This window comes from Helicoverpa zea, chromosome 13 (genome assembly GCF_022581195.2).
Source record: "Helicoverpa zea isolate HzStark_Cry1AcR chromosome 13, ilHelZeax1.1, whole genome shotgun sequence".
In the NCBI taxonomy this organism is placed as follows: domain Eukaryota; kingdom Metazoa; phylum Arthropoda; class Insecta; order Lepidoptera; family Noctuidae; genus Helicoverpa; species Helicoverpa zea.
Genome location: NC_061464.1, coordinates 956,158 through 984,062, shown reverse-complemented (window position 1 = coordinate 984,062; position 27,905 = coordinate 956,158). Strand labels below are relative to the sequence as shown.

Sequence of the window (27,905 nt, the reverse complement as noted above, 5' to 3'; positions counted from 1 at the left end):
AATGGGGTTGGGCACTTTTGTTATAGGTTTTCGGTTTATCTGATTATAGTTCCATCTACAAAGTTTCTCCAGCTTCTTATGGGAAGATTCCATCTAAATCAACGCAAATTTTGTTCGACAGCAAAAAAGTACGTGTAGTCCACTGCAAGCATGATTGTGTTCGTACACAAAGGTTGCAATTTCGCGGACATTTTAAAATGTTCGCACGCAATTTGTAACTGTTTGCTCGAATAAGTTGCCCAAAATCATTGTGTGCGTCAGAGTACTGTACGTCGATGAAATCTCGCCTTTAGATTTTATCTATAAACTTATTACAGTAAATACCTAGTTCGAAGAAAAGTAAAAGTTTAAGTAGATTATTGTGTTCAAGATTCTGAGAAAAATCTGGGTTCGTTTCATAGAAATGTCAAATCTTATTACTATCAGCGAAAAACCTGCTATCAGGGTTTTGATATTGTACTTGATTGTCTTATTTTTATGTCTAATGGCAGTGAGTTTCTACTCAGTTTTTCTTTGTTATTTGCCTGTTAGCTCTTCATTTATTGTTCTTATGATCTGGTAGCATTAATTACAAAAGTTTAATGTTACCTGCATTCTTCTTTGTAAACATTAATAAAATATTTATAATTAATTTTTATTTTTCACTTGGCTGGAACTTTATTTATCACCTGTATGATACACTACAGAGACCATTTTCAACTTGGCATTTGGTTTTTCAGATGAATAGTTTAGCAAAATTTTACGATTCAATTTACTCAAGTATAAACCATAAAGAGGCTATAAAGTGAACTACTAAAACCGAAGTAAAGGTAACATACATTAAAAACCCGACAACTTAGTAAAAACCACTTCAAAATTCTTCTAAAAACTTTAAAGTACTTTGTTCTAGAATATTCGAGCTCTTAACAGCGTTTAAGTAACCTGTCAACGATAATATCAAAGAACTAGCAAAAGTTGCCGCTTTTAACATTTTCTAAAGGAAATAGGAAAGTGACGTGTATTTCCTATGACATTTTAAACGAGTTTTTAAATAACAAGACAGATAGTTACTTTAATAATACGTCGAAACAGAAGGAAGCAGATATCTATAACTATTTATTTCTAATAGCAATAATAAAGCTATGAACTGAACTTACAATAAATACACAGCACATTCAAGGCCAAATATGGTCAAAGGAAATTCAAACGCAGTGAAATCGAAACCATATGACTCACCGCAAAATATCCTTGAACGACATACGGAAAAGGATGACGTCACATACCGACAACACAACACACAAAAGAAGCCTGATACAAAATCAAAGAATCCTAAATAGGCGGAAAAGCACCACTTTTCGAATGTCAAATAATATATAAGACACCTCCAAAAATGCCCATCCTTCACCACTTTGCTGGGAAGAAGTGGCGCAACTAACTCCCCAGCAACTGCAAGATTGAAAGAAGCTCAAGAAAAAAAAATATCATTCAACACAACAACTGCAAATAAATAAACAAAAGATAAAGAAGAAGAAAAAGAAAAAACAAATGCGAATGCTAATGGCTTCCAATGATGTACAACCCGATCTAATAATATATGCCGTGACTGATGACGCTAGTGACATAAGAACGACGTAAGCCACGGAAGTCAGTGTCCAGGCTACTTACGATGCGGAACTGAGAGTAAGTCCAATATTGGATAAGACTTTTCTCTTCTGGGAAGGTAAATTATAGAGGATGGGTTTAGACGGTGAAAGAAAAGTAGGAGTTCTTTGGTAATGCAGATTTTTGGTTTAATTTAGTCTCTGTTAAGTTGTACTTCTTTATTCTGAATATGGTTAACTTTTTGAGGTAAAGTTTTCATTTAAATGAGAAGCTGACTCTCAATAAGTACCTCCTGACTCCTTTGGTGTTCCTGACATATTTAATCTCTGTTTTAATTTCGAAGGAGATGGTTGCCAAGGTATAATGATTGTTCTTGACCTTCACTGTCTAAAATTCGGCAGATTTTTTATTCCACTCTTTCTTTATTCAGGTCATTAGTCTATTCTCTTCAAGCTTTATACAGTGTATATCATGTAAAACTCTGTATCCAAAAATACAGCACCATAAGTCATAATTCCGTGTTCTGTCGCCGCAATCAACGCTTTTATGTGAGCTCGTTAGCAACTATACTGCCTTTTTATGTTTCAATGCCGATACGCGGTAGTTGTACCGCGAGCCTATAATTTTTGTAATTCTTGTACTCGTAAAACATCGTGTTTGAAGTGATTTCGTTGCGTGTAATGTTGAGTTTTATGTAAAGGTTTGTTGCTGATTTGTTATGATTTAGTATTGAGTTTTTCGTGTCGGGAATAGGTGCCTACCATTTTAGGCCTTTTAAGTGTTATACTGTGTGTTGTGATGTAGGGTTTTTATTGCAAATTTATAAGCCAATGCATCATATTCATGCATTATGCTACAATAGTCTCAGTATATAAACAGATTATTTATGTAAACAACAAACAAAAATACCTCTTACAAAACAATTTCCAAGTTATATCATATCCACTTCAATTCTGTTGCACAAATAAACGTTTATGCGTAGAGTGCATTTGCTTAATCCGCAATATAATAAAAATGATGATAGAACAAACGGCTGTGACGTAACGAAACCATTGTCGGGCGAATGCACTCGCTTTAACGAGAGTTCACGTCACATACCATGTAGGGCTGCCTTGAAAGAAAAAAGTTTATACATATTTTACAACGACAAAATGTGTACTCCTATACCTTATTAGAAATTGGATTAGGGAAAGTATATGAGATTAAATAAAATGTACTGTTCTTTATTAAATAGAGTGGAAGACTAAATTACACCAATAACACTTTTTAATACAATTAAAAATCTATTAGAGGTTATATGTCTGATAGCACGGCGACATAAAAATCGCTTGGTCCTGTTAAAAATATTAGAAACCATTTTTTCAATCAGTTGAAAGGAACACAGACAAAACTGACTTCTACACCCAATTATGTCAAAAAGACTATTCCATTTTTTTTGCAGATGCTAACTTGTTTTTTGCCAGCCCTGCACAGGGAGAGATCATTGCACCACAACATTGCACTATCCTCACTGAAACAGATCTTAAGTGGACCGTACCAGATATTTATTGCAAATTGTTTTACGTACATAATATGTTACACTGACTTGCATATTGAAAAGGAATTTCTTGGATGGAAGATTTGAGATTAGGCAGGTTTTAGTTTAAGTCGTGTTCGGGTACGTGCTAATAGTTAGCTGCTCTTGGTTTGTTAGATTTTTCATTCATATTGTAATGTGGAGGCCACACTTCTTCTTGTCATATGGGGTCTAATGCAGTTCAACCATTATCAGGTGTGAGGAAACATCCTGTAAGAATCCTTCAAGAGTATCTTTTAGGTATTAGGAGGTAGCTAAAATAATCGAAAACAGCAATAAACTGAACCACCAAGTTAGGAATCCCAAAAACAGCTTAGACCATTTCGGGCAACACACCAGATGACTTTAACCTTTTGGACAAAGACCTATTGTCAAAACCAAAATCGACTTAACTCTCACCACTCCAACCCATCGATGACGTCATTTATCAATAAATCTAGCATTTGCAACAGATAGTGACAGTTGCGCAAGTTTTACGACGCATTGTCTGCAGAATTGGTAATTGCTCGTGAAATTGACCGATTGATCTGTCTTGTACATTCTTATAAGGGATTATGTAATTTTGCAAATAACTATCAAGCAAGGAGTGCATTACGATCAGTTGAAAAGATCAACAGTTGATTGACGATTTGTAAAAAGATCGACTGGTCCTTTGGTGATTTAATGACGAAATAAAAATGGTCCCTATACCTAAGTGCTGCCTGTAGCTTCGTCGTACTCAAACTCACAGTTAAAGCCAAATAGTGACCAAAGCATGATTCCGTTTCCAAAATTTACGGGATTATTAGCTTAGGAAGAAGTGACGACGGTCAATAGGAGAAGTATGATCCATATGAATTTGAGCGCGGTTGATATAAATATTCAAATTGTTTTGACAACGGAGCTCAGTGCTAAATCCCTTATCAATGACACGATATGCCAGAGGTCGGGAGTTCAAGCACCTTTTGTGACATTTGTTTTTAAAATGTCATACATCCTAGATAGACAAAAGGCTGTAAAGAAAGTTTTTATAATAGATAACTTTAATCAGGTCAAGTAGAAAGAAAATACAGCTGTGGATGTTTGCCGCTTAGGGTCATCTATATTCAGGCACAGGTTAGGTCATGAAATGTGAAGGATGCTTTTGGTTGAGAAAATTTTAAGCACAACCAATTCCTTTCGAACTACGAGTGCATGAATAAGATAGATAATATCTGGTCACAATATAAGTAAAGCTAAATATTCACCATCAATCAAGAATGTTGTATTTACATTGCAACGGCAGGCACTGCCCTTTTTGCTGCCATTTAAAGGCCAGCTTACCCCTTCGGAGCTAAAGATCATTATGACTATAGTTTTGGTAACAAAATCTACGATATACTATAACTCATACACAATGAGTGTTAAACAGTAGTCAAATAGTTCTAGTCATGAGTTGTCTGTCACGCTCCAAAACATTGATGGAGAATAATGTCAAAATCTGTATTTGAAAATTGTTTTTGGGAGGATATTTATTTTCCGCCAATTTTGGTGTGGTCTGTAGGAATGGTTCTGGTTTGTGGGCAAGGTTAGAGCACATTGCCGACTTTTTAGTCGACCGACAGCTGGATCGGGCACTTGATAAGCGCGGAAATGTAACATAAGAACTATCACTGAAGCTCGTGATTTCTGCTTAGACAACTTATATACATCAATAGTTCTTATAGGTATCAATTAAAATTTAGAATTTAAAACAGAATTAAAACAATTGACTTCTATCACTTCCATTACTACAGCTTAAGCAACTAAAGAGTATATATAAAATAGTTGCAATCTATTGTTGATTATCTCAGCATCTGCTTGGCGTAGCGTGAAGGGGCCCACACTGTTGCGTCCGAACTTACAACACTATTGTTTAGACGCACTTCATGCGTTGCCAGCGTATTAGGGTCGAAGTAAGCTGGGGTTTTTGCTTTGGGAGTTTATGAAGCTGAAGATGGTAGAAGACTTTAGTCAGCTTTATAGTACCTAAAGTTGGTAGAAGTTAAACAGATTTTGTTTATTTGAACGCACTAATCTAAGAATTCTAAGAAACGAGTGCTTAGATTTGATAAGTTCTTTCAGTGTTAGACAGCTCATTTATCGAGGAAGGCTTTAAACTAATTTTGCACAAGAGTTTGCGAAGTATTTTCCATGCTAGCAGGAGCATATGGAACATTCGTGGGTATGTTCAATTTTTTTTTTTCACAATTATTGTAATAGTCATAATGCTTTTAGATCCATAGGGTCTGACTTATCTTTGACTCATAGGCTTTGATTGTTACCATTTGATAACAAAGCTAATTCCTATCAAGCAATAACAAAATAACGACCCAATGACAACAATACAAATTGCTGTTTGTATGACAACTTTCCATTAAAATCAACGCTTTAATTCAATGAAGTTTATTAGTTCATAAACAAAACAGTTCACACCCAACCAGCATAACTCAATTGTCGTCAAAATTTCATGCAAATCTGACCTTATTTTCAATCCAGTCAATATTCAACCTTGCTGGCTACACTTTAAGGTTGAGGATCCTATGGTCGGTGTCCAGGATTGGAAGTAACTGAATCACGAGTGTCAGCGATTTAATTCGTCAGTTACGAAATGCATGCGACTCGAAGCGTTTCAATAGGGATTTATTAGCTGCATGTGACCAGTGTAACTTGGACTACGATTATTAGGAACATTGAGGTTCGTTATCTATACACTAACTCTTCATTTATTAACTCTTTTATAGGTTTTTACCGAAAGGCTGCGAACTTCTGAATCGATTTGAAAGATTATTTTGCTCTCGGGAAGCTATTCTAACTCCGGATAGCATGGGCGATATTTCATCTGGGTGCGGTCAGTACTTTTCACAAGACGAGGGTGAGACCGCGGAAAACAGCTAGTTTGTTTTATTTTTCTTGTAAATTTGAGGCAAGGCAACAGATCCTTCTTATCTGCATATACACCTAGAAGAAATAGATAATGTCCTGAAGCCACCAAAAACCTCTATCCTCAGACAATAGCAAAATTAGCATACATAGTTAATATCTTGAAACAACTTAAGACACATGTCTAGATAAAGTGGAAAGTCTTGAAACACGTGTAGGTAGTACTAAGTGGTTTTAGATGACACTTTGTGCTTATAGTATAAAAGGCAAGCTTTGTTTATGTTTATGCCAGCTGATTATAAGCCCACGCAAGTTTTCTTGGCTTTAGAATATTTCGATTGTAAGAAGACATAGGACGGGTCTTACATATTTGAGGGTAATAATTTTAATATAATATGTTGCTTGTGAGATGATGCCAAATAAGAGCAGGTAAGATGATGATGAAGACGTTAAAAGAAAATTAATCTCGATTTAAAAACGAGAGATATAAATAAGCGGTGCCCGTTTTCAGTAGAAATTAGTTCTGTTATGAGTACTTTTAAATGAATCAATGGTGGTATATTTTGATGTCATACATCACAGGAGCCCTCTTCAAAACTGAGAAGTTTAAGAACCATGTATCAAGAATTTGTTTGTCTGTTTTCGTATGAAAAATAAAACTCGACCCAAATGCACATGAGCAATATCTCCTGTGACATACAAAAACAGCTGGCACAAGTTTATCCCGCTCTGATTGTGAACAAACAGAGATTCATACCATCTGGGATGATTGTAATTACCGTGAATTTTCACACAGCCGTTACTGTTCGAAGGTAGCTGAAATATAGGCCATTTTTTGACAGAAAAATTAAAACAAGCTAAGAGTGTGTGATGCTTGATTTAAAGCCTGGAATTATATCTAGTGTAAAATCGTTAGTTATCAGAAGGAAGAAATAGGATGCTATGCAATATTTTGACCAAATATTCAAATCTATTTTCTATATTACTTTCGCATATGTATTACAATTGTTTGAAACTTCAACTTCAACTTCTTTCCTTTTTTCTCAGTAGTAATTAATACACGGAGACGAAGTCGCCTGCAAAGTGCTAGTCATTTGTTTTTATTTTTGACATGTCCACCAGGACTTTCTTTTATGTCCTTATGATCATCATCATCAGCATTTTATTTTCTCACTGCTGGGCACAAGCCTCCTCTCACACAGAGAAGGATTGAGCATTTATAACAACCTTATAAAACGGACATAAAAGGATAAAGTGTTGGTATTTTACGTACACACACAAGTGTATTTTACCATCAATTTATACTAACAAGCACTTTCACTCCTTAGAATACGAGTTTAAAGGAGTGAAACTGTTATGTATTTTGAATACAAATTGCTATCAAAAGTATTGTTACACAAATACGAAAACGTAAACTACTTTACAAAATATATGGTTTTAAAATCAAATAAGTTTTTTAAAGAAGATGAATGTGTGTTTAACCTAAAGATTTTGAAAACTACTTATGTACCTACTGAAAATAACTAACTCTTTTACAGATACTACAAATTCTACTTTTCAACCAACTTAAAAACAGAGGCGTGTCTATTAAATTAAATGCTAACGAGAATGGAACCACGGCTCATAAATTACTTAATTATATCGGAGGCAAATAATTAAGTTTATTATAAATATTCATATCGACACCACTTCTATTAATTTCAACTGTTTTCAACGGTGAACTGTTATGAATCATATTTTTTTTGTCCTATGTCTGTCTTTTCGGGACTTGATCATCCATTTTAATCTAGTCAAATATATTGTGAGCCTTTCTTAATGAGGCTTGTTTTTAAAAAAGGTTTTACCTTAGCAGTACCTACCAGTTGCGTTACTTAACTAACTTGATTATATAATTCTGCCTTAAATTAATATTTAATTAACTTACATTGACATTTTACCTCATTTTTAGGTTGATGTCAAATTCGCATCTCATTGGTGACTTTCTATGAATAAATCTTTATAATTTATAGATCGTCCTTAATCTTAAGTTCCATGACGTATGTACATAATATGTTAAAAACTAGAACAACCATAAGTTCATAGCTTCCGTGTTTTCCTAATACCTTAACATCACTTTCACGCCAGTAGATTTTCTGATCGTTTTTTTTACGGACGACAAAAATCTGTCGCTCGGTTTCACGTACCGGTTGTACCGGTAAGCAACTGTCAATTGTTTGTGTTTGTGTTTTCAATCGAGTGGAAAAGGTTCTAACTAAAACTGCTTTTACTTGGTAAAATATGATGTTGTTGATACGTAAGAATTATGAACTGTGCGCAAAAATTGTTCTGGCTACAATTTTTTTTATAAAATTGCGTACTCCATCTTCGTGAGATAGTGGTCAAACGCGAGAGTGTAGACGATAAAAAAAACATTACGCTTAATCCGCACCTCTAAAGAGTTCAAAGTTCACACGTCCAGGGATATATATGGGGTCCTATATTTAAGAATACCCCCTGAATAAAATAAGAGGCGTCCTTTACCCAACCTTGACGATTTTAGCGCTATTTAGAAAATGGGACGTTAAATATTTATACCTTTTATCGCTGAAATGCCAAAAGGTTATCGTTAAGTGGTACGCATTATTTTTGGTTTCACTGTTTTAAACGCAGCTTAATACTGAAAGTACCTAGATAGAGGTACCTAATAAATTTTTCGTTTCGTTCGTAATAAGTTAAAAAAAAAAACATTAATGAAGACTTTTAAGTTGGTAGAGAGATTCATGCACAAATAATTCGTGGAGCGATGCACGAAAATGTAATCGTATAAGTATATTTTGTATGTATAAGCGATTATTGCAATAGGTACAATAAAATAAATCATTGTTTTACCAATATGAGAACTTCCATCTCACAAAACAAAGCAATTCCGCAGTTTATTGTTACTTACTATTTACATAGATATTAGATAACCTTGCGATCTTACGGTAAATATATCCCGTTAATCATTTTCACGCGTTCCTACCAAATTATGCAGATGATTATCAAAGCATAGAATTTTAAAACAATCATTGCTTTTATATTTATTTATTCAGAGAGTAAACTTGTAATAAGATATAGTAGATATGCGGTAGATAGGCTTATTTCTTAAAATGCTAGATCATTTCATGTCAACAAAAAAAAATTGGTGTAAAAATATATCCAACTGTTTTCCAGTTAGAGTGATTTCTTTGAGTATTCTTTCGGATTATTCCTTCCATGTTTCGTAATAACTTTAAGACTTTAGTAAGTAAAATAAGTTAAATAAGTGAACTAGGAATAAACCTAGTTTTCTGTGTACATGAACTCAACACAACTCATGAATAATTGCGTATATTTTGTGTTTTACCGCATAAATACGCAAGATTAATGGTGAGTATAAAAAGTATCAACCATAAAGAATCTCCTATTGTTTTGCAAATGATGTGTGTTTTATAACTATTAAAATTATTTATGATATCAATGTCAAGGGCATGCAGATAGGGGTGAAGATTTAAAGCCAAAATTAGTCTCTTATCGTTTGCACACACGCTTTTAACGCTAGTTAAATCGCGTGGACATTTGATTTGATCCTGCAATTTATGACCAGATAATCCGATCATTTGAAACAAAAAAGATTTGGTTTAGTCTGATGCAGTTAATAAGCCTTTGGATTGAAATTGAAATGAGAACTCAGCACACAGCACCAGTCTTAAGGTTAAGCAAGGCAAGACCGGCAAGAGAAATAAACTCTTTTTTCAATGTCACAACTCAAACACCAAAAAAGTCCAATCACCATCAACTAACTAGGTAAATCCAGTCAAAACCAGTAACAACAAAATCCAATTTCACATAGCAAGCGATATGTATGGGCCTTGAACTGTTACTGCCCGTAACATGGCCATAAAACCACATGAGTCACCCTGGGATGTATTCTTAGAAGCCATGACGCATGTTCCCGGGAAATCCTTGGATATGACACCGGGATGGGATCATGGAGGGGAATCAAGAGGATAGATTATGGGGAATGAGTCATGGAATATATTCTAGTCTGCTGGGTAAGATTGGTGCGTCGCTTTTTCCTTAACAGCTGTGAATGGCAATACAATGTAGATGGTTAACTTTTGAGTCAAAAGAGGCACAACAGTGTCCTTTGAAAATCTTTCATCTTCATCATTATGATCGGCTTTTGCTTTATCTATTTACTACATAATATAGGCTCTTTATTAAACTGTGCTATAGGTACCTAATATCGTTTATGTAATACCTTAATCCTAAAAAATTGCCAACATGGGAGGCACGTTTTAGCAGATCATCGTACCATGTTGCCAAAATTGACTACCGTAACTAAATTAATCTGTCAATCCAACAAGCCTAAATTAAGCAAATAACACCAAAACTAAACGCTAACTCCTACTACATCGATGACTTGCTAAAACCACAAATTCACGACATACCACATTAAAACGTTACCTCCAACGTCTCATTAGTTACCTGACAAGATGACAACCAGCGGATGCTGTTTTTATCTCCGAGTTGTAAAAGGAAATAAATTCCACAACGACATGATGTTTATTGCCACATTTGTGTTGGAATCAATGTCTTTGGAGATGCAGAAAGACCACATCGTGACAGCTAACATGCGTACATGTTTATAAATATGAAAAATGTATGTTACATAGATGAATAGATTTTGCTCACGAGTTCGTCCGCATTCTCTGGGAATTTACTCAAGGGTAGGTACCACTTAACTCTATAAAAAATTTCGTCGCAATTGTTTCAACCAGTTTAGGAAGAAAGTCCATTTTGGGCTTCCTCATTTTCTTAAACCTAAGAAAAACTTCGGAGTTTTCTAATATCAATTTGAAGATTGATAATCATCATTTTATAATCGATTCTTATCTTAGATTTCATCACCATTATAGTCAATGTTCTTCCAAGACAAGATCTTTTGAGTTCTAAAATACATATTCTATGTAAACAATGATCATCTCATCCTTGGCTGTTATTATCTACTTTTTGGAAGTTGGCGTTTCACGCGGGCCGCTCCAACCGATCCTTTTGGAAACCGATTGGGGAAGCGCCCTACAGTCAAGACAATGTTCATGTTTGTTTAGAATTCTAGATGATAATAAAAATGGATCTTCTGTGTCTAAACATTCTGTGTTATGACGTGAATTAATCTAAATCAGCTATCACCAACAATGATGCGTTGTAAGCGCCGCTACTGGACCGAGACCAACCGATGACCGTGTTACTGTGAAACTCGGCTAATTTCTAATGGGTTTTTGTGTTATGTCATGTTTATTATGTGATTAGTTAATGGTTTCATAGGTAGGCTATTTACTTTTTTTTTTGGTTGATAACTTTAGGGCCATTTGCGGTCACAGTACTTGTAACAAAGTTAATGCTGGGTATGTTGAGAACATCGAGCGTCGTGTTATATTGTGGAGGCAGAAATCCGACTATTATATGACTATAAATAATAGCAAGCGTAAAACTTTTTGAAATGTTGTTTATCAAAATACTGGTACTCCGCTGTATCTAGTTAGACTAAACCTTAAAATAAACGGAAAAAGACTAGGCAGATAATGTCTTTCAAAGCAGATAACATGTCATTTTAAAGAGAGAGAGTTGTAAAGAGTTGAAACTCAATTGGTCTCATCCAATTTTGAAACACATTCAAAACCGTTACTAAAAACACTACTACATACTTACTTAGTATCTTTAAAACTTTCCCCTAAAGCGATAATTATGAGATTTTCTTTGCACTTCAAGTAACAGAGTGTACTTACTTACAATAGCGTGATGGCATGCTTGTCCCACCATCACGAAACTTGCCGAGTTTCATGAGACATTGAGATATATGAGTCTTAAGTGAAAATTAGCGAAGTTTTATGTGATATGAGGAATGAGGAATTTTTATTAGATTTTCGTAATGTGGTGTGAAGTAGATTGATGATGTTTTTGCTCTAGTTACGTGCACGTATTGGTAATGTTACACTTATAGTTAATGGTTAGAAATTATGTTGAATCTTGTAAGTTTTATCGTGTCGTACTTTGAAGTGGTTTAATCAGTATTTATCACGAAAATTAAAATAAAAATAATATATTTCCTCGTCAATATATGGGTTAACAAGTCCAGCTTTTTTTATTAATTTATTTACTATCTTATATTAACATTTATTCGTTACATTTTATACCATACCCAAAATAGCTCCCATTACAATTGAACGCGGAAAAGGGATCTAAACTACATAATGTAATACTTACGGATATTACCGAAGGATTTGCGGTTTATCCGGGTTCAGATCCATACGGATAACCGGGTGAAGATTCGCATTTGGAAATCATAGTGTTCATTATGGATTCGCACGAACTTTCACACTATATATATGAAGTAAATAAGCAACTTAGAACAGAGAAGGTGTATGTAAACTGGTGGGCACATGATATGGGCTTGGTATAGGCGAAGTAACTATTATAGTAATCTGTGGTATAGGATCATGTTGTGAGGAAAGTATTGAGCATCTTGATGGATAAAGTAGAAAAGGATGACCGTAAAATTGATGAATGTGTGACAGGCTGCAAAGCTGACATGTGAGATGATATGAGCTACGAAGGTGTGAAAAAAAATTGCTACATAATTTAAAATAAATAATGCCAGCTATGGAATAATAATCGCCATTCTTTCCTTATTATATAGAGCAGCTAGTGCAACAGCTGCATAGGCAACAGCCGCATTCTTTTGTTTTTTTTTTGGATCCAACAATTCCTTTCAGATTGTATCACGTAAGAGAATCCTAAGCCTTGTTCAATACTAATACATTATACACCGCTAGAGATAGATTTGTGTGCATGTCTGAGGCCGGTGACTCACACCCCGAGTATACATATCCTAGGTACAGTACTACAAAACAGTTCTAAGTCTGTTTGTTTAGTGAAATATTGCTACAGATAGTGACTTCCTCCGCAGAAAACAATATTGTAATCAATAGTCCTTTCTGTGATGTTGCAGCTGCAATTGACTTGTTGATTTTGAGATTAATTGGTAAATTATTTTACTGAGTTATAGTTTAGAAGAGGCTGAGGGCACTACTTAACTAAGACGATAACCAGCCCTGCGATAACAAGCCCTGAAATTGCCGCCCATTGGTCAAATCAGCGATTTAATGGCTAGATATTGTTTTGCCCATTGATTGATTGATTTGTTCATTTAACAAAATGGGGAGTTGTCATTTAAGAAACCCTTGTTACCCTTAAATGTTTTGCCAGGTTTTATTAGGTATTCATCAATCATAAGTTTACAATGATGAGTGACAAAAAAACTAACACACATGCTCTTGTTTTTGTCACAAATGTTCATAACATGTGTACATTCTAAAAAAGTTAAGTAAACTATGTAATACATACAACATGACGACCGAAGAGTTCACAATATATCCTAGTTGAAAAAAAAAAACATGTCAGCGAAATAAAACAAATTGTTTGAAAAAAAACGTTAAACATTATCAGTAAGCCATTACTGCCGTAAACGTAGCCGGTTAACGGAGTGTAGTTTAAACTAATTGTCGGAGTAATCTCACATAGCTTCGGTTAAGGATGGGTTTACAATTGTGACATTCCAGTTTGAGCAGCATTTTCAAGATACGAATAATATTTACAGTGCTTTTAAAACTCCTTACTCTATTATTATATTATAAATGCGAAAGTAACTGTATCTGTATTTCTGTCCGGATTTCACGCCAAATCTAATGAACCGATTGAAAATATTTGGTACACAGATAATCTAGAGCCTGGGAAAGGACGTAGGCTAGTTATTATCAGGGTGCGGAAATAGTTGCCAAGGGGAGCAGCTACCCAAACATTCCAAAACTTACTTAGATACCACTGTTAACTACACTATCACTAGGGTCTAAAATTCACTAGCAAATTTTTTTCTGAGAGCTCTTAGATTGATGTCCTTATTTGCTAATGACAGAAACTAAATTAATCTTGAAAATAGTAAAAGAAGAATGTTAGGAGCAAGAATCAAGGCTGATGAATATTTTTAAAGATGTTGTCATTTGAAAGATTTAACAGCCTTCAACAACAACAGTTCCAAACCCCATGTATAACAAACCTAAAGAACTCGTAACGACAGTTACAACAATTTAGTTAAACTATCGATTGACAATGGCCAATGGTTATCTCGCCCACGAGCTATTCTTGTTAGTTAAAGTAATGGCGCTTAAGTATTGGTGTGTCACTTGTTTTACAAAACGGTGAAGGCTTTATGTGCAGTTATTTTGTAATAGTAGAGGTATCTTTAGATCGAGTAGAGGTATCGGGTTGCCCGGGTAACTAGGGTTGAGGAGGTCAGATAGGCAATCGCTTCTTGTAAAGCACTGGTACTCAGCTGAATCCGGTTAGACTGGAAGCCGACCCCAACATAGTTGGGAAAAGTACCTACGGGACATGATGAGAGGTATCTTTAGAGCTGGTGAATGAGACTCAAGGATAACGCTCAAACTTAGATAAAGAGCTGAAAGAGCATTAACTGTGTCAACTTCAAAAATGATTATGAAATTCATCAGCGTCCCTAGGAAAGTAAGTACTTCCTGCTCCTGGATAAAAAGTGGCTTTCCTCAATAATTGGGCTACATAAAACTGAAAATTTATTTTAAATCGGTCTAGACATATCTGTTCAATAAAATAAATATTTATAATTTAGAAAAAAAATACCTCAATTTTTTTTTCTTCGTATTTTCCTATTATGTTATGTTTTCCTAGTATGTGATGATGATGATGATGATATCCTCCTAGCCGATTATCGGCTACGGCGGCTGTTCTCATGTAAGGAGAGTAGCCAACTACGCAGGACATATTATAGTGCACGAGCATTTGCGCAGACACAGGTGCACTCCCTATTCCTTAACTCACATAGCCCGATGGGACGGTAATCCGACACGACCGGAGAGAGATCAGGCGCAGGACCGACATTTACGTGCTCTCCGATGCACGGGTGTATCAATCACCAGCTTCCAGGCTCCGGGCTGCTTTGTGAAAGTCTTCTAAAACCCACAAAGCGATTTCGGCCCGACTCGGGAATCGAACCCGAGACCTCGTGCTTAGAAGCCGCACTTGCGACAGCTAGACCAACGAGGCAGTCCTAGTATGTGATGATGATGATGTCCTCCTAGCCGATTATCGGCTACGGCGGCTGTTCTCATGTAAGGAGATTAGCCAACTACGCAGGACATATTATAGTGCACGAGCATTTGCGCAGACACAGGTGCACTCACTATTCCTTAACTCTCATAGCCCGATGGGACGGTAATCCGACACGACCGGAGAGAGATCAGGCGCAGGACCGACATTTACGTGCTCTCCGATGCACGGGTGTATCAATCACCAGCTTCCAGGCTCCGGGCTGCTTTGTGAAAGTCTTCTAAAACCCACAAGGCGATTTCGGCCCGACTCGGGAATCGAACCCGAGACCTCGTGCTTAGCAGCCGCACTTGCGACAGCTAGACCAACGAGGCAGTCGAAAGTCCTAGTATGTACAGGCATATCAACATACAATAGTAGAGGCTACATATTCACAGCCAAGTAAACATGAAAACTAAGCCAAACACACAAAAAGCACTTTGCAAAAAACCGCAAAATAGAACAAGCTAGTTATTCGGGGCTGTAAACTGAAATTCAGGAATAAATTGATGCTGAAAAGGTCTCAATTTACGTCCATTTTTCATGAAGCTTTTAGCTTGATTGAAGGTAGAGTTAAATCGTATTTCAACGTGTACGGTTTTGCAAAACATCTCAATGTTACAATCCATCTGAAGTGTAAAAAGTTAGAGTTTGTTAGCTTGAATGCGATAATCTCAGGAAGTAGCGGCCCGGTTTGGAAAATATTTCAGTGTCAGATAGCTCATTTGTTGAGGAAGGTTATACTTAGCCTATTTTTTATCCAGATGCGTGAAGTAGTTCCCTCAGGAGGCGGGTGAAGCCGCTGCCGGGAATCAGTACTAGACTTATAGACATACGTAAGCAGACAAAATTCTCACATTACCGTCGTAAAATGTCGTTTAAAAATTAGGTGTATTTTAAACTAGTGTAATAAAAAACTATAAAAAAGACAAAAGCCACAGCTAAAAGGTAATAAAAACCTGTGTAATTCACAAACACCAGACGTTTTGACCTTCATGTTGTAAAGTTTTGTAATTAATGCTAATTAACATGGTAACTGGGTCATTTCATAACATTTAAAAACAACAATATAAAGTTTACAACATTTAAATAATGTCGGGACAAATAATGTCGGGACACCTTTTCACACACGGTCGGTTAGCCCCATGGTAAGTTATTAATTAACTTGTGTTATGGGTGCTAACACAACTGATAAACTACATATAGCTACATATATACATATTTATAAATACATATTGTAACACCCAGACCACGGCTAACAAGCACGCTCATCACACAAATGTCGACCGAGCCGGGAATCGAACCCGGGACCTCAGGTTCGGCGGTCCGGCATGGTGACCATTGCGCCATCGAGGTCGTTACATTGAGAATAATATACATGTGTAAATAAGGTACCTATACATAATCAGATTCTGCAATATTATGTGATCACTAGCGGTTTTCCTGTGAGGTCTACTGCCCGTTCCGGGGTAAAATATAGCCTATGTTACTTGGGAAGAGTGTCGCTTTCCAATATTGAAAAAAATCACTCACAACTTATAATCGTTTCAGTAGTTACAGAGCCTTTAACCCTAAACAAACAAAAAAACGACCATAAAATATGAATATAGACTACCACCAATTGCTGCGTTGGTTAAGGGCTGTACTACACATAGGTACTCCTAATTACCCATAACACAAACCAATACATACACAAAATCGACCTTAATCACATAACAATATAGTACAAAATCAATAATCACAATACACAGCCATTGGAACAAAGAGCTAAACAATCGGACTTACACCCTTATGCTATAACCAGCAATGTAAATACGGAGTATTAGTATTAAAACAATAGGTTTCAATCAAAACAACAGATGTACGGTACTTGTAAGTTATAACACCATTGTTGGAACATCCGCTAGTTTATTGCGTAAAAGTAAATGTAGTTAGGACTTTTGACTTAGAATTATAAAGTATGAAAGAAAATACAACTATTCATGAGAACATTACGCATAGATGATACAATAGAAAGATGCAGATAAAAAAGTAAAGGAACAGGTAAGAGAAAGACAATAATTATATATGTTAGATGAAATAACGGGAAGTATAAGAAATAGAAGAAGAAAGAAAAATAGAAGAAATTGCGCTAAACCACGCAAAACCTCGCTCAGCCTAATGCTAACCCTCTGCCGGTAAGAGGCAACGTTTGAGCTGCATTCGTAGCAGAATAATGAGTGGCTATTTTAAGCTGTGCCTCATAATAAACCTCATTATGTAGTTCTCGATAACGATATACATGAAATATAACATCCTACAATTAAAGATACCCTACCAGATAAAAACCCTGATCATTTAAATTGCAAGCCAAACATTTTTAAAAAAGCCCAGTTTTTCCTCAAACCACTCAGATACCATTCGGCATCAACATCGCGAGCCAAACCTTACTTAGCCTTAATAAACCGTAAAATCTGAAAAACCGTTCATAAACTATAGATCAGAAAAGATATCTTTAACTGCAAAGACGTCAGAGAAAAAATGAAGCCGCGATAAACGACACAGATAAATCTTTACGTTACTTTTCCAACTATAATTGAGTTTTTATCCACTAACACATTAGACTAGTTTGATACATTATTCATTAACATAGTAACGCATATAAAATGTAAATTTCTGCATAAATAAGTTTGCGAGATGGTAAGAAAACGGGTTCTTTTACTTCACCGGTACATACTGCCATTATAAAGACAAGCAAATTAGTTACAGGTTTTATCTCAAAAACTAGCCTTTACTTTCCTTAATGATGACTTTAAGCGACTTCAAACAATCAAGTCGAACTAAGTAATCTCAATATTTACCAAAACACATTTTCGAAATCAAGAGCAATTCCGTAAAAAGCCTCACATTCGCAAAACATCCATTCAGTAAATGAAATTAAAAAAAATCTCACAGGGATTACTCGCACACAATAAAATCAAACTACCCACACATATCACGGAATAAAACATTATCTACCTACCAAACAAAATGTTATAAACCCTAGCAGGAATCCGACCTAAAACTTTCTCATAAAGTGTTTCATGATTTATCCCCAAACCTTTTTGTACTATCGATATACAAAGGGCTATATTTCAAAAGTATTTTATAGACCTTCTGAATAACTATTGAGAACCTATATAAATAATTGCTGGTAAAGGGGACAGAGTAGAGGGTGTCTGAATAGAAAAGGGTTAGGGGTTGAGACCTAACTTTTTAAGAGTTAGGACTAACATTTTCAAAAACCTCTCCAATAGGATGATTAAAATTAATATCCCCCTTGTTTTCCCTACAGACTTACACAAAAACATACTAACTAGGTACTCATGGTGCATCCATATTTGGACTACTATGTTTCAGATTACATGTAAGGCAAGCATATTGCCATTTACCGGCCACGAAATTCAATTTCCGGGCTGCAAATCCCACATGTAATAAACCAAATTATACTTCGCCGAAATTCCCAATTTTCGCTTACAAGAACCTTATGGTCAGGTGTGATCTTGTAGCTAAAGGATCAACGTATGAATACAGATTTAACAATTTTCTATTTCAGAAAGGTTGGGGTCGGCTACCAGTCTAAGTAGATTCAGCTGAGTACTAGTGTTTTAGATGGAGTGACTGTCTATCTGTTCTTTCAACCCTGGGCAACTCGATATCTTCTGGTAGGAGTGGTTGGCAGACTCTCGCTTCTGACAACTCTTAACGACAGCCAAGATATAATAAATAACAGCCGGGATCCACAATTTAACGTGTTCCAAATCATCTAATCAGCATCACACCTAATAAGGAAGCGAATTATAACATAAAGACTACCACATTCAGTTTGATGGTGCTAATTAAACATTAATCAACTCTATGATACGTTAATTACTCCATGAAATCAACGCGTTTATACAGGAAGGCTGGTAACGTAAACTTGGCGGATATTAGTTAATTTGTGCTAAATGTTGGCTTCTATATTGAGTGAGGAAATGGGTGCCTTGAACCAGTAGTTGAAGGTACGAAGCAAGTACTCTGAGACCTTATGGAAGGTCTCATCGGGCCATATGGCTGAGCGCAAAACATGCTAGCTGGAATCTCTATAAGGCCGTTTCCCATATAACTTTAGGCCAATTCGATCCAATAACCTCCCCATTTTTCCGAAAATCGATTTTCCTATCCAGTAGCCGAAAACATTTTACTCGATTTTCAACAATCGATTTAACAGCGATTCGATTATCGGCGATGAGATCGACAGAAATCGAGCACGTATTGAGCACAACACTCATATTTTAGACGAGGTTTTAAATTTTTCCGGGCACTGATTTTCGATCAGGAAAATATCTCGGAAATGTTTGGTGGATATTCGTAAATATCTCATGTAAGACGTTGTTATGGTTAGATAATATTAACATATATGTAGAGCTTATAAATAGACCAAAGAGTTTCCTCAGTGGACATCAGGACAGATGACGTTAAATAGAAGACCGTACCTACTCATCCAGACAATAACATATTTCCTTGTCTACACACCTAGTTATTAATCGATAATCATGCTTCCATCGAAACGAATAAATCAATCGATTACTTACACCCATACATCGCGTTATTCTGCATGATTCAATGCTAACATTAGCATGTAAAGATCAGTATCTACATATAACACACTACCCGATACAAACTCGATACAAACGCGACGCAATCACGACATGTTCTGAATCGTTAATCGCTTATTTGTAAGATATTTCACTTTAGCTTTCTAAAACTTACGTTGAATGCTATTTAAGGTACGTTTTGGTGCGGAAGATTTTGCTAGACTTTGAGTAGAATTTTTATTTTTGACCGATTTCAAAAAATGGAGGTTCTCGGTTTGACCTTCATGTATGTGTTTGTGCGCGATTGACTCACGTTTGGCTAACCGATATTGATGCGTATAGCATAGTATTTGTCAGACATAGGACAAGGTTTTGGGACATTACATATTATTTTTTGGAAAAAAATATTTTGATAATTAAGAACATTGCATTGCTTAATATCAGTATTTTTTTGAATGTTTTATTTATTTAATTAAAACTTTATTGTCAATAATGTACCATGGTACCGAAGGTACTTATTAAGGAAAACTCTGGACAGTGTTTTTCCTACGAGAACAACTATTTATTTTATTTAATAGCAGTCAATTAAGTAAGGACATTATTATTACCGATGTGTTATTTATTTATGTCGTTTTGTATAGAACCAATACAATACAAATGCTATTTATAAGCAACTCGTAAGTATCACATCACAAATTAACTCAACGTGTTGACAATGGCATGAAATTAACTAAATTAGTTACTTAATACAAAACATTTTAACTATTATGTAATAATAAAATGCGTATTGTTAAGAGGTTAAAAAGTTATGAATTAATAACTTTTGATAACTTCATATTTACAAAGGAAACCGTTCAAGTTAGGTTGACTATGTAGAAGTTAAAGACCTTACTTATACGTCTGTCTGTCAGACTTTATATTCAGGATAAAACTACTAAACAGATTTGAATGAAATTCGGTACACAAGAGCCTGAGAAAGGACAGAAACTACTTTTTAGTTGGATTATTTTGGATGCAGAAAGTATTTATCTCAAGACGCGGGTGGAACCTCAGAAGAGTCGGCATTTTCTGATAACTTACAAAACAATTCCTTATTAGCATTCCACATGTTTTAAATACTTACAGGTTATTTCATAAAATATATATTCAATTTCCAGTTTCCAGTATTATTGTATTCTGCATCATTCTTCATGAGTTACCAACTGTAAGTACTACATTAGTTCGCAAAGGATCTTTGTTTGAACACTGGCATGCCATACTCGTGACGTAGAACTCGCACTTGGCAGTTTATGAATCGCATCCATTGTTCGTAGTTTGTGCTATAACATCTGGTGGGATATGGTAACGTATTTGCAATAGTTGGTTTGTAAGGACTTATGTAGTTGTAAATGCGACAATAGGTACAGCAACTTAAAAAATTGCAACTTGTAGGAAGTATTTGCCAGCACTATAACAAAATACACAGAGGTAAAATGTAATTTATGTAAGTATGAACAGCTATCGTCAAATAACTTTGCAATTCAGAAGTTAGCAGTTAGATTATCTTGCGTATGCGCAACATAGGGCTCCATTTCGGATTAGTACTAGGGCAACTTTAGAGCTAACGTGTTTATTAAGAGAGCTCTACAAGGTAAAGCATTAAAAGAGAAATCAAAGAATATTATGGACATACTATCAAACCTTTTGTGAATAAAACTATAACAGAAATAAAGCAACATAAATCTTCATCTGAATCTATTTACTTCATAGTTTTTACACTTACTTGTTAAAATACACAAAATAAACTACATTAATTCAACCACTTACACTTAAATTGCTAAGTTTTTCAGACATTTTCTCGGCTGGTTGCCAACATTATTCTTTTTGTTACTAGGATCAAATAAATTGTTTGTAAACAACAGTTGTTCTGAAACCTATTTCGTGTTTTACGGAGTCTCGTCAAATAGGTAAGTAGTTGTCGAAAATTCATGAATATAAAGGCATTAAATTCGTATTGATGGTTTAACTATGCATAGGTGCTCACTTAGGTCTAAAACACTGGTACTCAGCTGCACCCGGCGAGACCGGAAGCTGACCCCAACATAGTTGTTAAAAAGGCTAGGCAATGAACGACTAAGATCCATTTAATTTCGAAAGCACTTAAATGTAAACTGACCCGAAACAGTTACCAACCAAACAGTTCATGGAAGAGAATTATGCACAAAAATAAAATCAAGCAAGCAATGTTGCAAAAGTGCATGAACTCAAACCGGTTTCTGTACGAAAGGGACAAATAACCCGTTACTTGCAAATAACAACGATCAGGCAACACAAAAATAAATAAAAAATGCAAAGACGAAATTAACTTTACTTAGCGAGCAAAAATACTGAGAACATAATTTATCTGGAAGTATATACCTACTTGTACGTATGTTGTCATAAACAGCAGTTATAAACTATAGAAAATAACATAAATACCACATTGCTTCACTCCGTACGTGACGATACGATAAAAATAACACACGTGAACGTCGATACAATATTGAAAGGAGTTGACTGGGTTACGGACTTTCTCTGCACCAGTAAACAAGAGCTATCGAGTCTTCATACACTATCATATTACTTAAAAAACCAACCCGCATCCTGCTCGAAATATAACCCTTTCAATGACTATTATTCTACCATCCATTATAGTAAGAATATTTTTTGACTCAAAAATAGTTCATGTTAAAGAGTTCGAACCTTTTTGTTTGGGCTGTTAGAAAAACATTGAGCCGAAAACTAAACAAACAACCAGACGGGCCAAGGCCGTAACAAACAAATATTTGGAGTACACGAAGAATGAAAAATGCTGTAATAAGCTTCGGGATAGGGATTCCGTTTTTATTGAAGCAATTTTATTAGACAAACGAAGTAGCAAATAAATTGGACTCCAAAATTGACATTTAATCTTGCATGTTAGGGGCTGAATGAAAGAAAAGTAATATGTTACATAAGTGATATTATTATGAACTAGAAATCTAGAGAGAGTGACGTAATGAGTACAGATGAGATAAGAAAATATCCATTATCAACTGACCTCCAATAACCCTACAGAATAAACTTCATTAACCCATGAATGTTTTAAAACAGGAGAGGAAATAACAGAACCAGGAACTAGGAAATCTAATAAGTCTTATTACAAGTTATTCACAGTTCCCAAGTTTAACAAACATGCCAAATTGTAGAATTCAAATCCAAAACACTTGTATTTGACACACGTTCTGAAAACCGAGATCCTATATCAAATAGAAAGTTTAAATTGAATTGTGGTTCATACTGAAATGAGTAGGTACGCCACGTATGAATTAGATTTTAACAATGCTTGTTTTGAAAGAGATTACTTAAGCCTCATAAGGCTGTTATAAGAATGTCAAGCTAGGCATACGTTACTTAGAAGTACCGAAGAACCATTGAGAAAGAAAGGCGTTTAGCTAAAGAAATTATGAAATAATCTAGCTAGTGCATTGCAGAGAATTAGGCACCTGGCACTAGATTTATGTCCGCTTCGATTCTGGATTAAAACTTTACACCCTGAAGTTCTGAAACAACTTCTAGTCATAAATTATGAGCATTATACTCCGTCATTTGTTCGTCCAAAGCTGTTCTTGCGATCTCATTGGAAAGTTAGTTTCCAGCAATCCCAGCGTTAGATTAGTCTGACTTTAATTTAGTATTTCTACTTAATGCCCCGTTGATTTTGTCGCGCCCAGTTAGCACCATTACAGTTGTTTAGAAACGGCTCGAAAGGAATTTAATACATGTGTTGGAATAAAAAATATATAAGCGTCTCTCGAGCACTTAGCGTGTTCCGCAGGTGGCTTGGATCAACAAAAACTACTCGACGGAGAATTTTTTAGTGATCCTAAAATTATGAAACACGTTTTTATCTATTCGACGCTCTGTGAGAATAACACCTAGTTCCATGTGTGGGATATTAATTTGGACTATTCCAAAGACCAATTTTGAACTTATTACACCTAGTCCGTTTTTAAACCATTCAAACCGTAGGTACGAAATAATATAGACCGATTTCTAATTACGATCTCGATCGCAAATTCCGAATGAATGATGATTAATTAAAGCTACACGATTAATTACAGCTACAAGACCAATAAAAATGCTATTAAAAAGCAATTACTCGTCTTATTGTATCATTTGATAGCATCTGGCCATCACAACGTATTAAGCTCGGTAGGTGGTAGGCACTATCCTATGTGGAATTGTATTCAGAACTCGGACTAATTGCGCATCGCTCTTGCAAGTGTGAAAAATAATTGTTCCATTGCTAAACAGCTAAAAATTCACATAATACACTTATCAATCAGTAATTTTGGTGAAAAGATCGTATCTTTTTCTAATTTCCTGTGTTGCCAAATTGTTAATAGAAGCAATCTCCCCAAATTGCCATCTTTTCTAAATACTTATTACAAGAAAAGTTCTTCTTATGAATTTGTTTAGTCTTTTTGCCAGTAATGACGCGGGTAATAAAGGGTGTCAATTTCGTTTGCTTATCTTCAGCCAAGAGAAAGTTCCTAACCTTGTTCTCGAGATTATAATCTTCAAAATCATTGAACCGATTTAGATCGCCTCCAATGTTTCGCTATCTTTCTAATTCTTATGAAAAAAAAAGACTTAATTAAGAGAGTCTGTCGAGTAAGTTAATTGAGGCTCTGAAAAGTAAATCGTTGCTCTTTTTGCAGTCGAATCAAGTCATCTGTTACTCAACATGTTTTTCTATCAGAACCAGTTGAAACCATCGATTTATTATTCAATGTCAGTTGAAACCTGACGTTTTTTTTCAGTGAGGCGCTGTGGTGTAGGAGAACCGGATTGTCGGGGAGCGCCGAGTCAACAGGTAGGCTATAGGGCACTGACCTACAGTTGGCGGTGCATGAATGGCATCGGAGCCGTTCAGCTGGCTGCCATTCTTAATGAACTATCGATTTTACGAAACCGAACGAATTAGAAACATTTGTTTTACGTCCTAAGGGAAAAAAGGATCAGAGACTACAAGACCTACACTTTTCCAAAATAAAAAGTTAAGGTTGTTTCGTTCTGGTCGATGTTGTTTTGAAAACGTAACGAACGACAGATAACTCGGGTTTGTTTGAGTTGAACACTACATGTGATGTATAAAAATAATAACTGAGCTCATTAGCAACGTGTTGACAAAGTAAACCAACTGATAACTAGTCAAATAACGGCACTTATCTTATTAATTCCAAAGTGAAAGAAATACAATTTTGAATGCAGTGATAAAAAAAAACTCTCGTTGTAAAGATAAGTAACTGTAGTTTGAAGAGTAACTTTGTAAGTAGGTAATTCATGCCGCTCACCTTCTCGCAAACTGCAGGCGAAACGTGTAGTTTCGAGCCAGTTGCACGCGCCAGTGTCCTTTTGAACTTAACAAAGGTCTACTTTCACCGACGCCAGCCCCCAAGATTCAACTGTACCATATACGGCCCTCTCGACGAATATTGCAACTTAGCTTACGCGCTTTTTTATCGAACAAAACAGTAAAGTACAATTGAAACGGTAAATTGCGATCGCATAAAAAAAACGTGGACGCACTTCACAAACACTCGTCAAGATTGACCACTTTTATTTCACCGCACTGCTGGTTCTGGAGAAAAAAGTGTTGTATCATGGGCCCGTTTAAAAAAGTTGGGAAACTTTTCGTCTGTTTTCGTTGATCGAACGCGGTCACACGTTCGTCGTGGGGCGATGCCGCCGCGCGAATGGCGGCCGGCTCGGCTGTCGGCTTCGCGCGACGAGAACAAAACGAATCGAGAGAAGCGGAGCGTAAGTTGCGAGGGAAGATAGGCCAGGCGCGTGAGAGCGAGGGAAACAGCGCATAGAACCGTTTACCAACCCCCCTAGCCCCGCGTGTTTGCTAAATTTAAGGGGAAGTAAAACACCTGCCTGTAAAACATTATTTTATTGAACATTATCGACCCAGATGTTTTCCGCCAATTAAGTGTATTACAAAGAATTATGACTCATTCATTATGTAGTGTCCAAATCCATGTTGTAACAAGGACTACTTTTACAAACTCGTTGCATATAAGAGTGTCATTCTTCAGTCTTATATTTGGGTGGAAGAAAACAATAGATCTAGTCAAAGACAAATAAAGTAACTTTGGAAGCCATAAAAAATAAATTTAGATAATAATGTATACTTAAAATTAAAAAAGGCAATTAAAACTATGCCAAATAAATTTGGACAGACCTGCAACAATTAGCATATTAAATGATTTAGAAAAATCCAATTTAATAATAATAGAAAATAATCTCAATTAATATATAAAAATCGTGTAAAAATGTCTACTTAACTTATCAGCAATCTTAGTTAACAGTGGAGTGCAATAATTGAAGGCAATAAAAATGCAACAGAAACAATAAATAATAAAAATTGATGCAAATTTGATTACACTGGAAAACAAATACTTAGATTTCTTATATACAATACTAGAATAAGATTCATATTTAGATCCTATGACTATTCATTCATTTACTATCAGGGTCGCACTAGTTCTAGTGGAACACTTAGATCTGGTGTGACTAACAACGGATTGGTCTGCGGTCGCGTCTTAGCTTCGTAAGGTTGCTTTTGACTGACATTCGGCGCAACCTTCTTTAAAAAGTTAGTTCTTACAGCTAAAACTATTGTATTCATAAAACCAACTACTATGTATATACCTCCAATAATGGAGAACAGTCTCAAAGTAAATTGTAATATATTTTCCCTTTCCTGATAAACTTTGACTTTTAATGCGGCCATGTCATATTTGAAGAATACTCCAGGAACGCCGTGGGATCCTCGGGAATGACTGATTGGTCTTTCTAGTTCTTTGACTGAGTACTGAAATGTTTTTATAGTTTCAAACGTAGTGTCCACATCAGTTGGGACAACTTCAATAAAATACTGGTACAGCATATTTTCATCTTGAGTGATTTTTAGATCACCTTCCAGAGGGTATATGATTCCATTGGCAGGACTACCAAAGCTCAGACGGTGTATTCTATGACTAAAGTTCTGTGGTGTATCATCAAAGAGCATGTTTAAATGTATGTGGCCTCTTGGTAAATGTAAACTTTTTCCTGCTGTTACATGGAAGTTTCCGGCAACTTTGTTCAGTGTTAGCACACCATGAAGTCTGCAAGCGTCAGGGCGGCGGTTGGGCTTTGATTTTCGCGCTGGTATAGTTGCTCGAACAGAGCCATGACCTTTTTTCCATAACAGTTGCCATATGGAGTGGTACTCTTCTCTGAGGTAGGAGTTTAAGTACTTCACAGCATCGAACGCGTCTTGCTGCTCCTGGGTGAGCTCGAACCACGTATCCTCCTCTTGTAACTCTCCGAAACCGAACACACTTTGTGAGGTAGAATCCAAAATATCAGCTCCAATGTTTGAGCAAGGCATTGCAACCGTCATATCTATATTTATTCGCAGTTTTTCGTCCATATCAATATCTGGCATGAATTTGAACACTAAATTACTGTCTAAATAATAGGAAACTTCACTATATATCAGCCACATAATTATAAAAAAGGCGATAACTGAAAAAGTACCGCCTACAGGAGTACTGTCCACGTATTCTTCCGGCACTTTAGGAAAAGCGTCAAGCTCCTTCACTCTATCAATAACTTTCTTCTTACCTCTATATCTTAACATGTTTAATTAAGAATTACTATTATCTCAGAGCTTTCCAGTCGACGTGTTTTTAATTTTTATTATTGCTTCTCTACCCACTTGACAAGAAGTGTGTGACAACGTAACGTCAACGAGTCATTGACATTAGAAAACTGACAGATTTACGCAGAACCAGCGAATCACAAAATGCGACGTGGAATGCAACAGACCTATGTGATTCACAAGATTTTTACGCATTTAACAAATACTGCATACTATGTCCTTATGGCTCTCTTCAAGTATCGTCTATTAAAAATATTTCGTGAGCCATTTATTTCAAGATTAGCAAAATCTGTGAACATCCTAAATTAAGAAAGTTTCTGAACTAAAACTATATGACAGCGACAATTAAAATTTTCTATGTCATGCTGTCAAG

General features: G+C 35.7%; 2 protein-coding genes across 2 annotated transcripts in view; both read right to left on the bottom strand.

Moving 5' to 3' along the window:
- The window catches only part of LOC124635509, a 162,122-nt gene extending 136,547 nt beyond the window's left edge, over nucleotides 1-25,575 (bottom strand). The window contains exon 1 of the mRNA XM_047171372.1: nucleotides 25,173-25,575. The gene's annotated coding sequence lies outside the window, so the exon portion shown is untranslated. The remainder of the gene's footprint in view (nucleotides 1-25,172) is intronic.
- A 184-nt stretch (nucleotides 25,576-25,759) lies between these two features.
- LOC124635521 (endoplasmic reticulum-Golgi intermediate compartment protein 2) lies at nucleotides 25,760-27,633 on the bottom strand. The gene has a single exon (XM_047171408.1). The coding sequence runs from the start codon at nucleotides 27,509-27,511 to the stop codon at nucleotides 26,354-26,356; it is 1,158 nt and encodes a 385-aa protein (XP_047027364.1). The 5' UTR covers nucleotides 27,512-27,633; the 3' UTR covers nucleotides 25,760-26,353.
- Nucleotides 27,634-27,905: the final 272 nt, after the last annotated feature.

Coding starts and splice junctions, on each gene's coding strand:
- LOC124635521 (XM_047171408.1), bottom strand. CDS start 27,511: ATGTTAAGATATAGAGGTAAGAAGAAAGTTATTGATAGAGTGAAGGAG.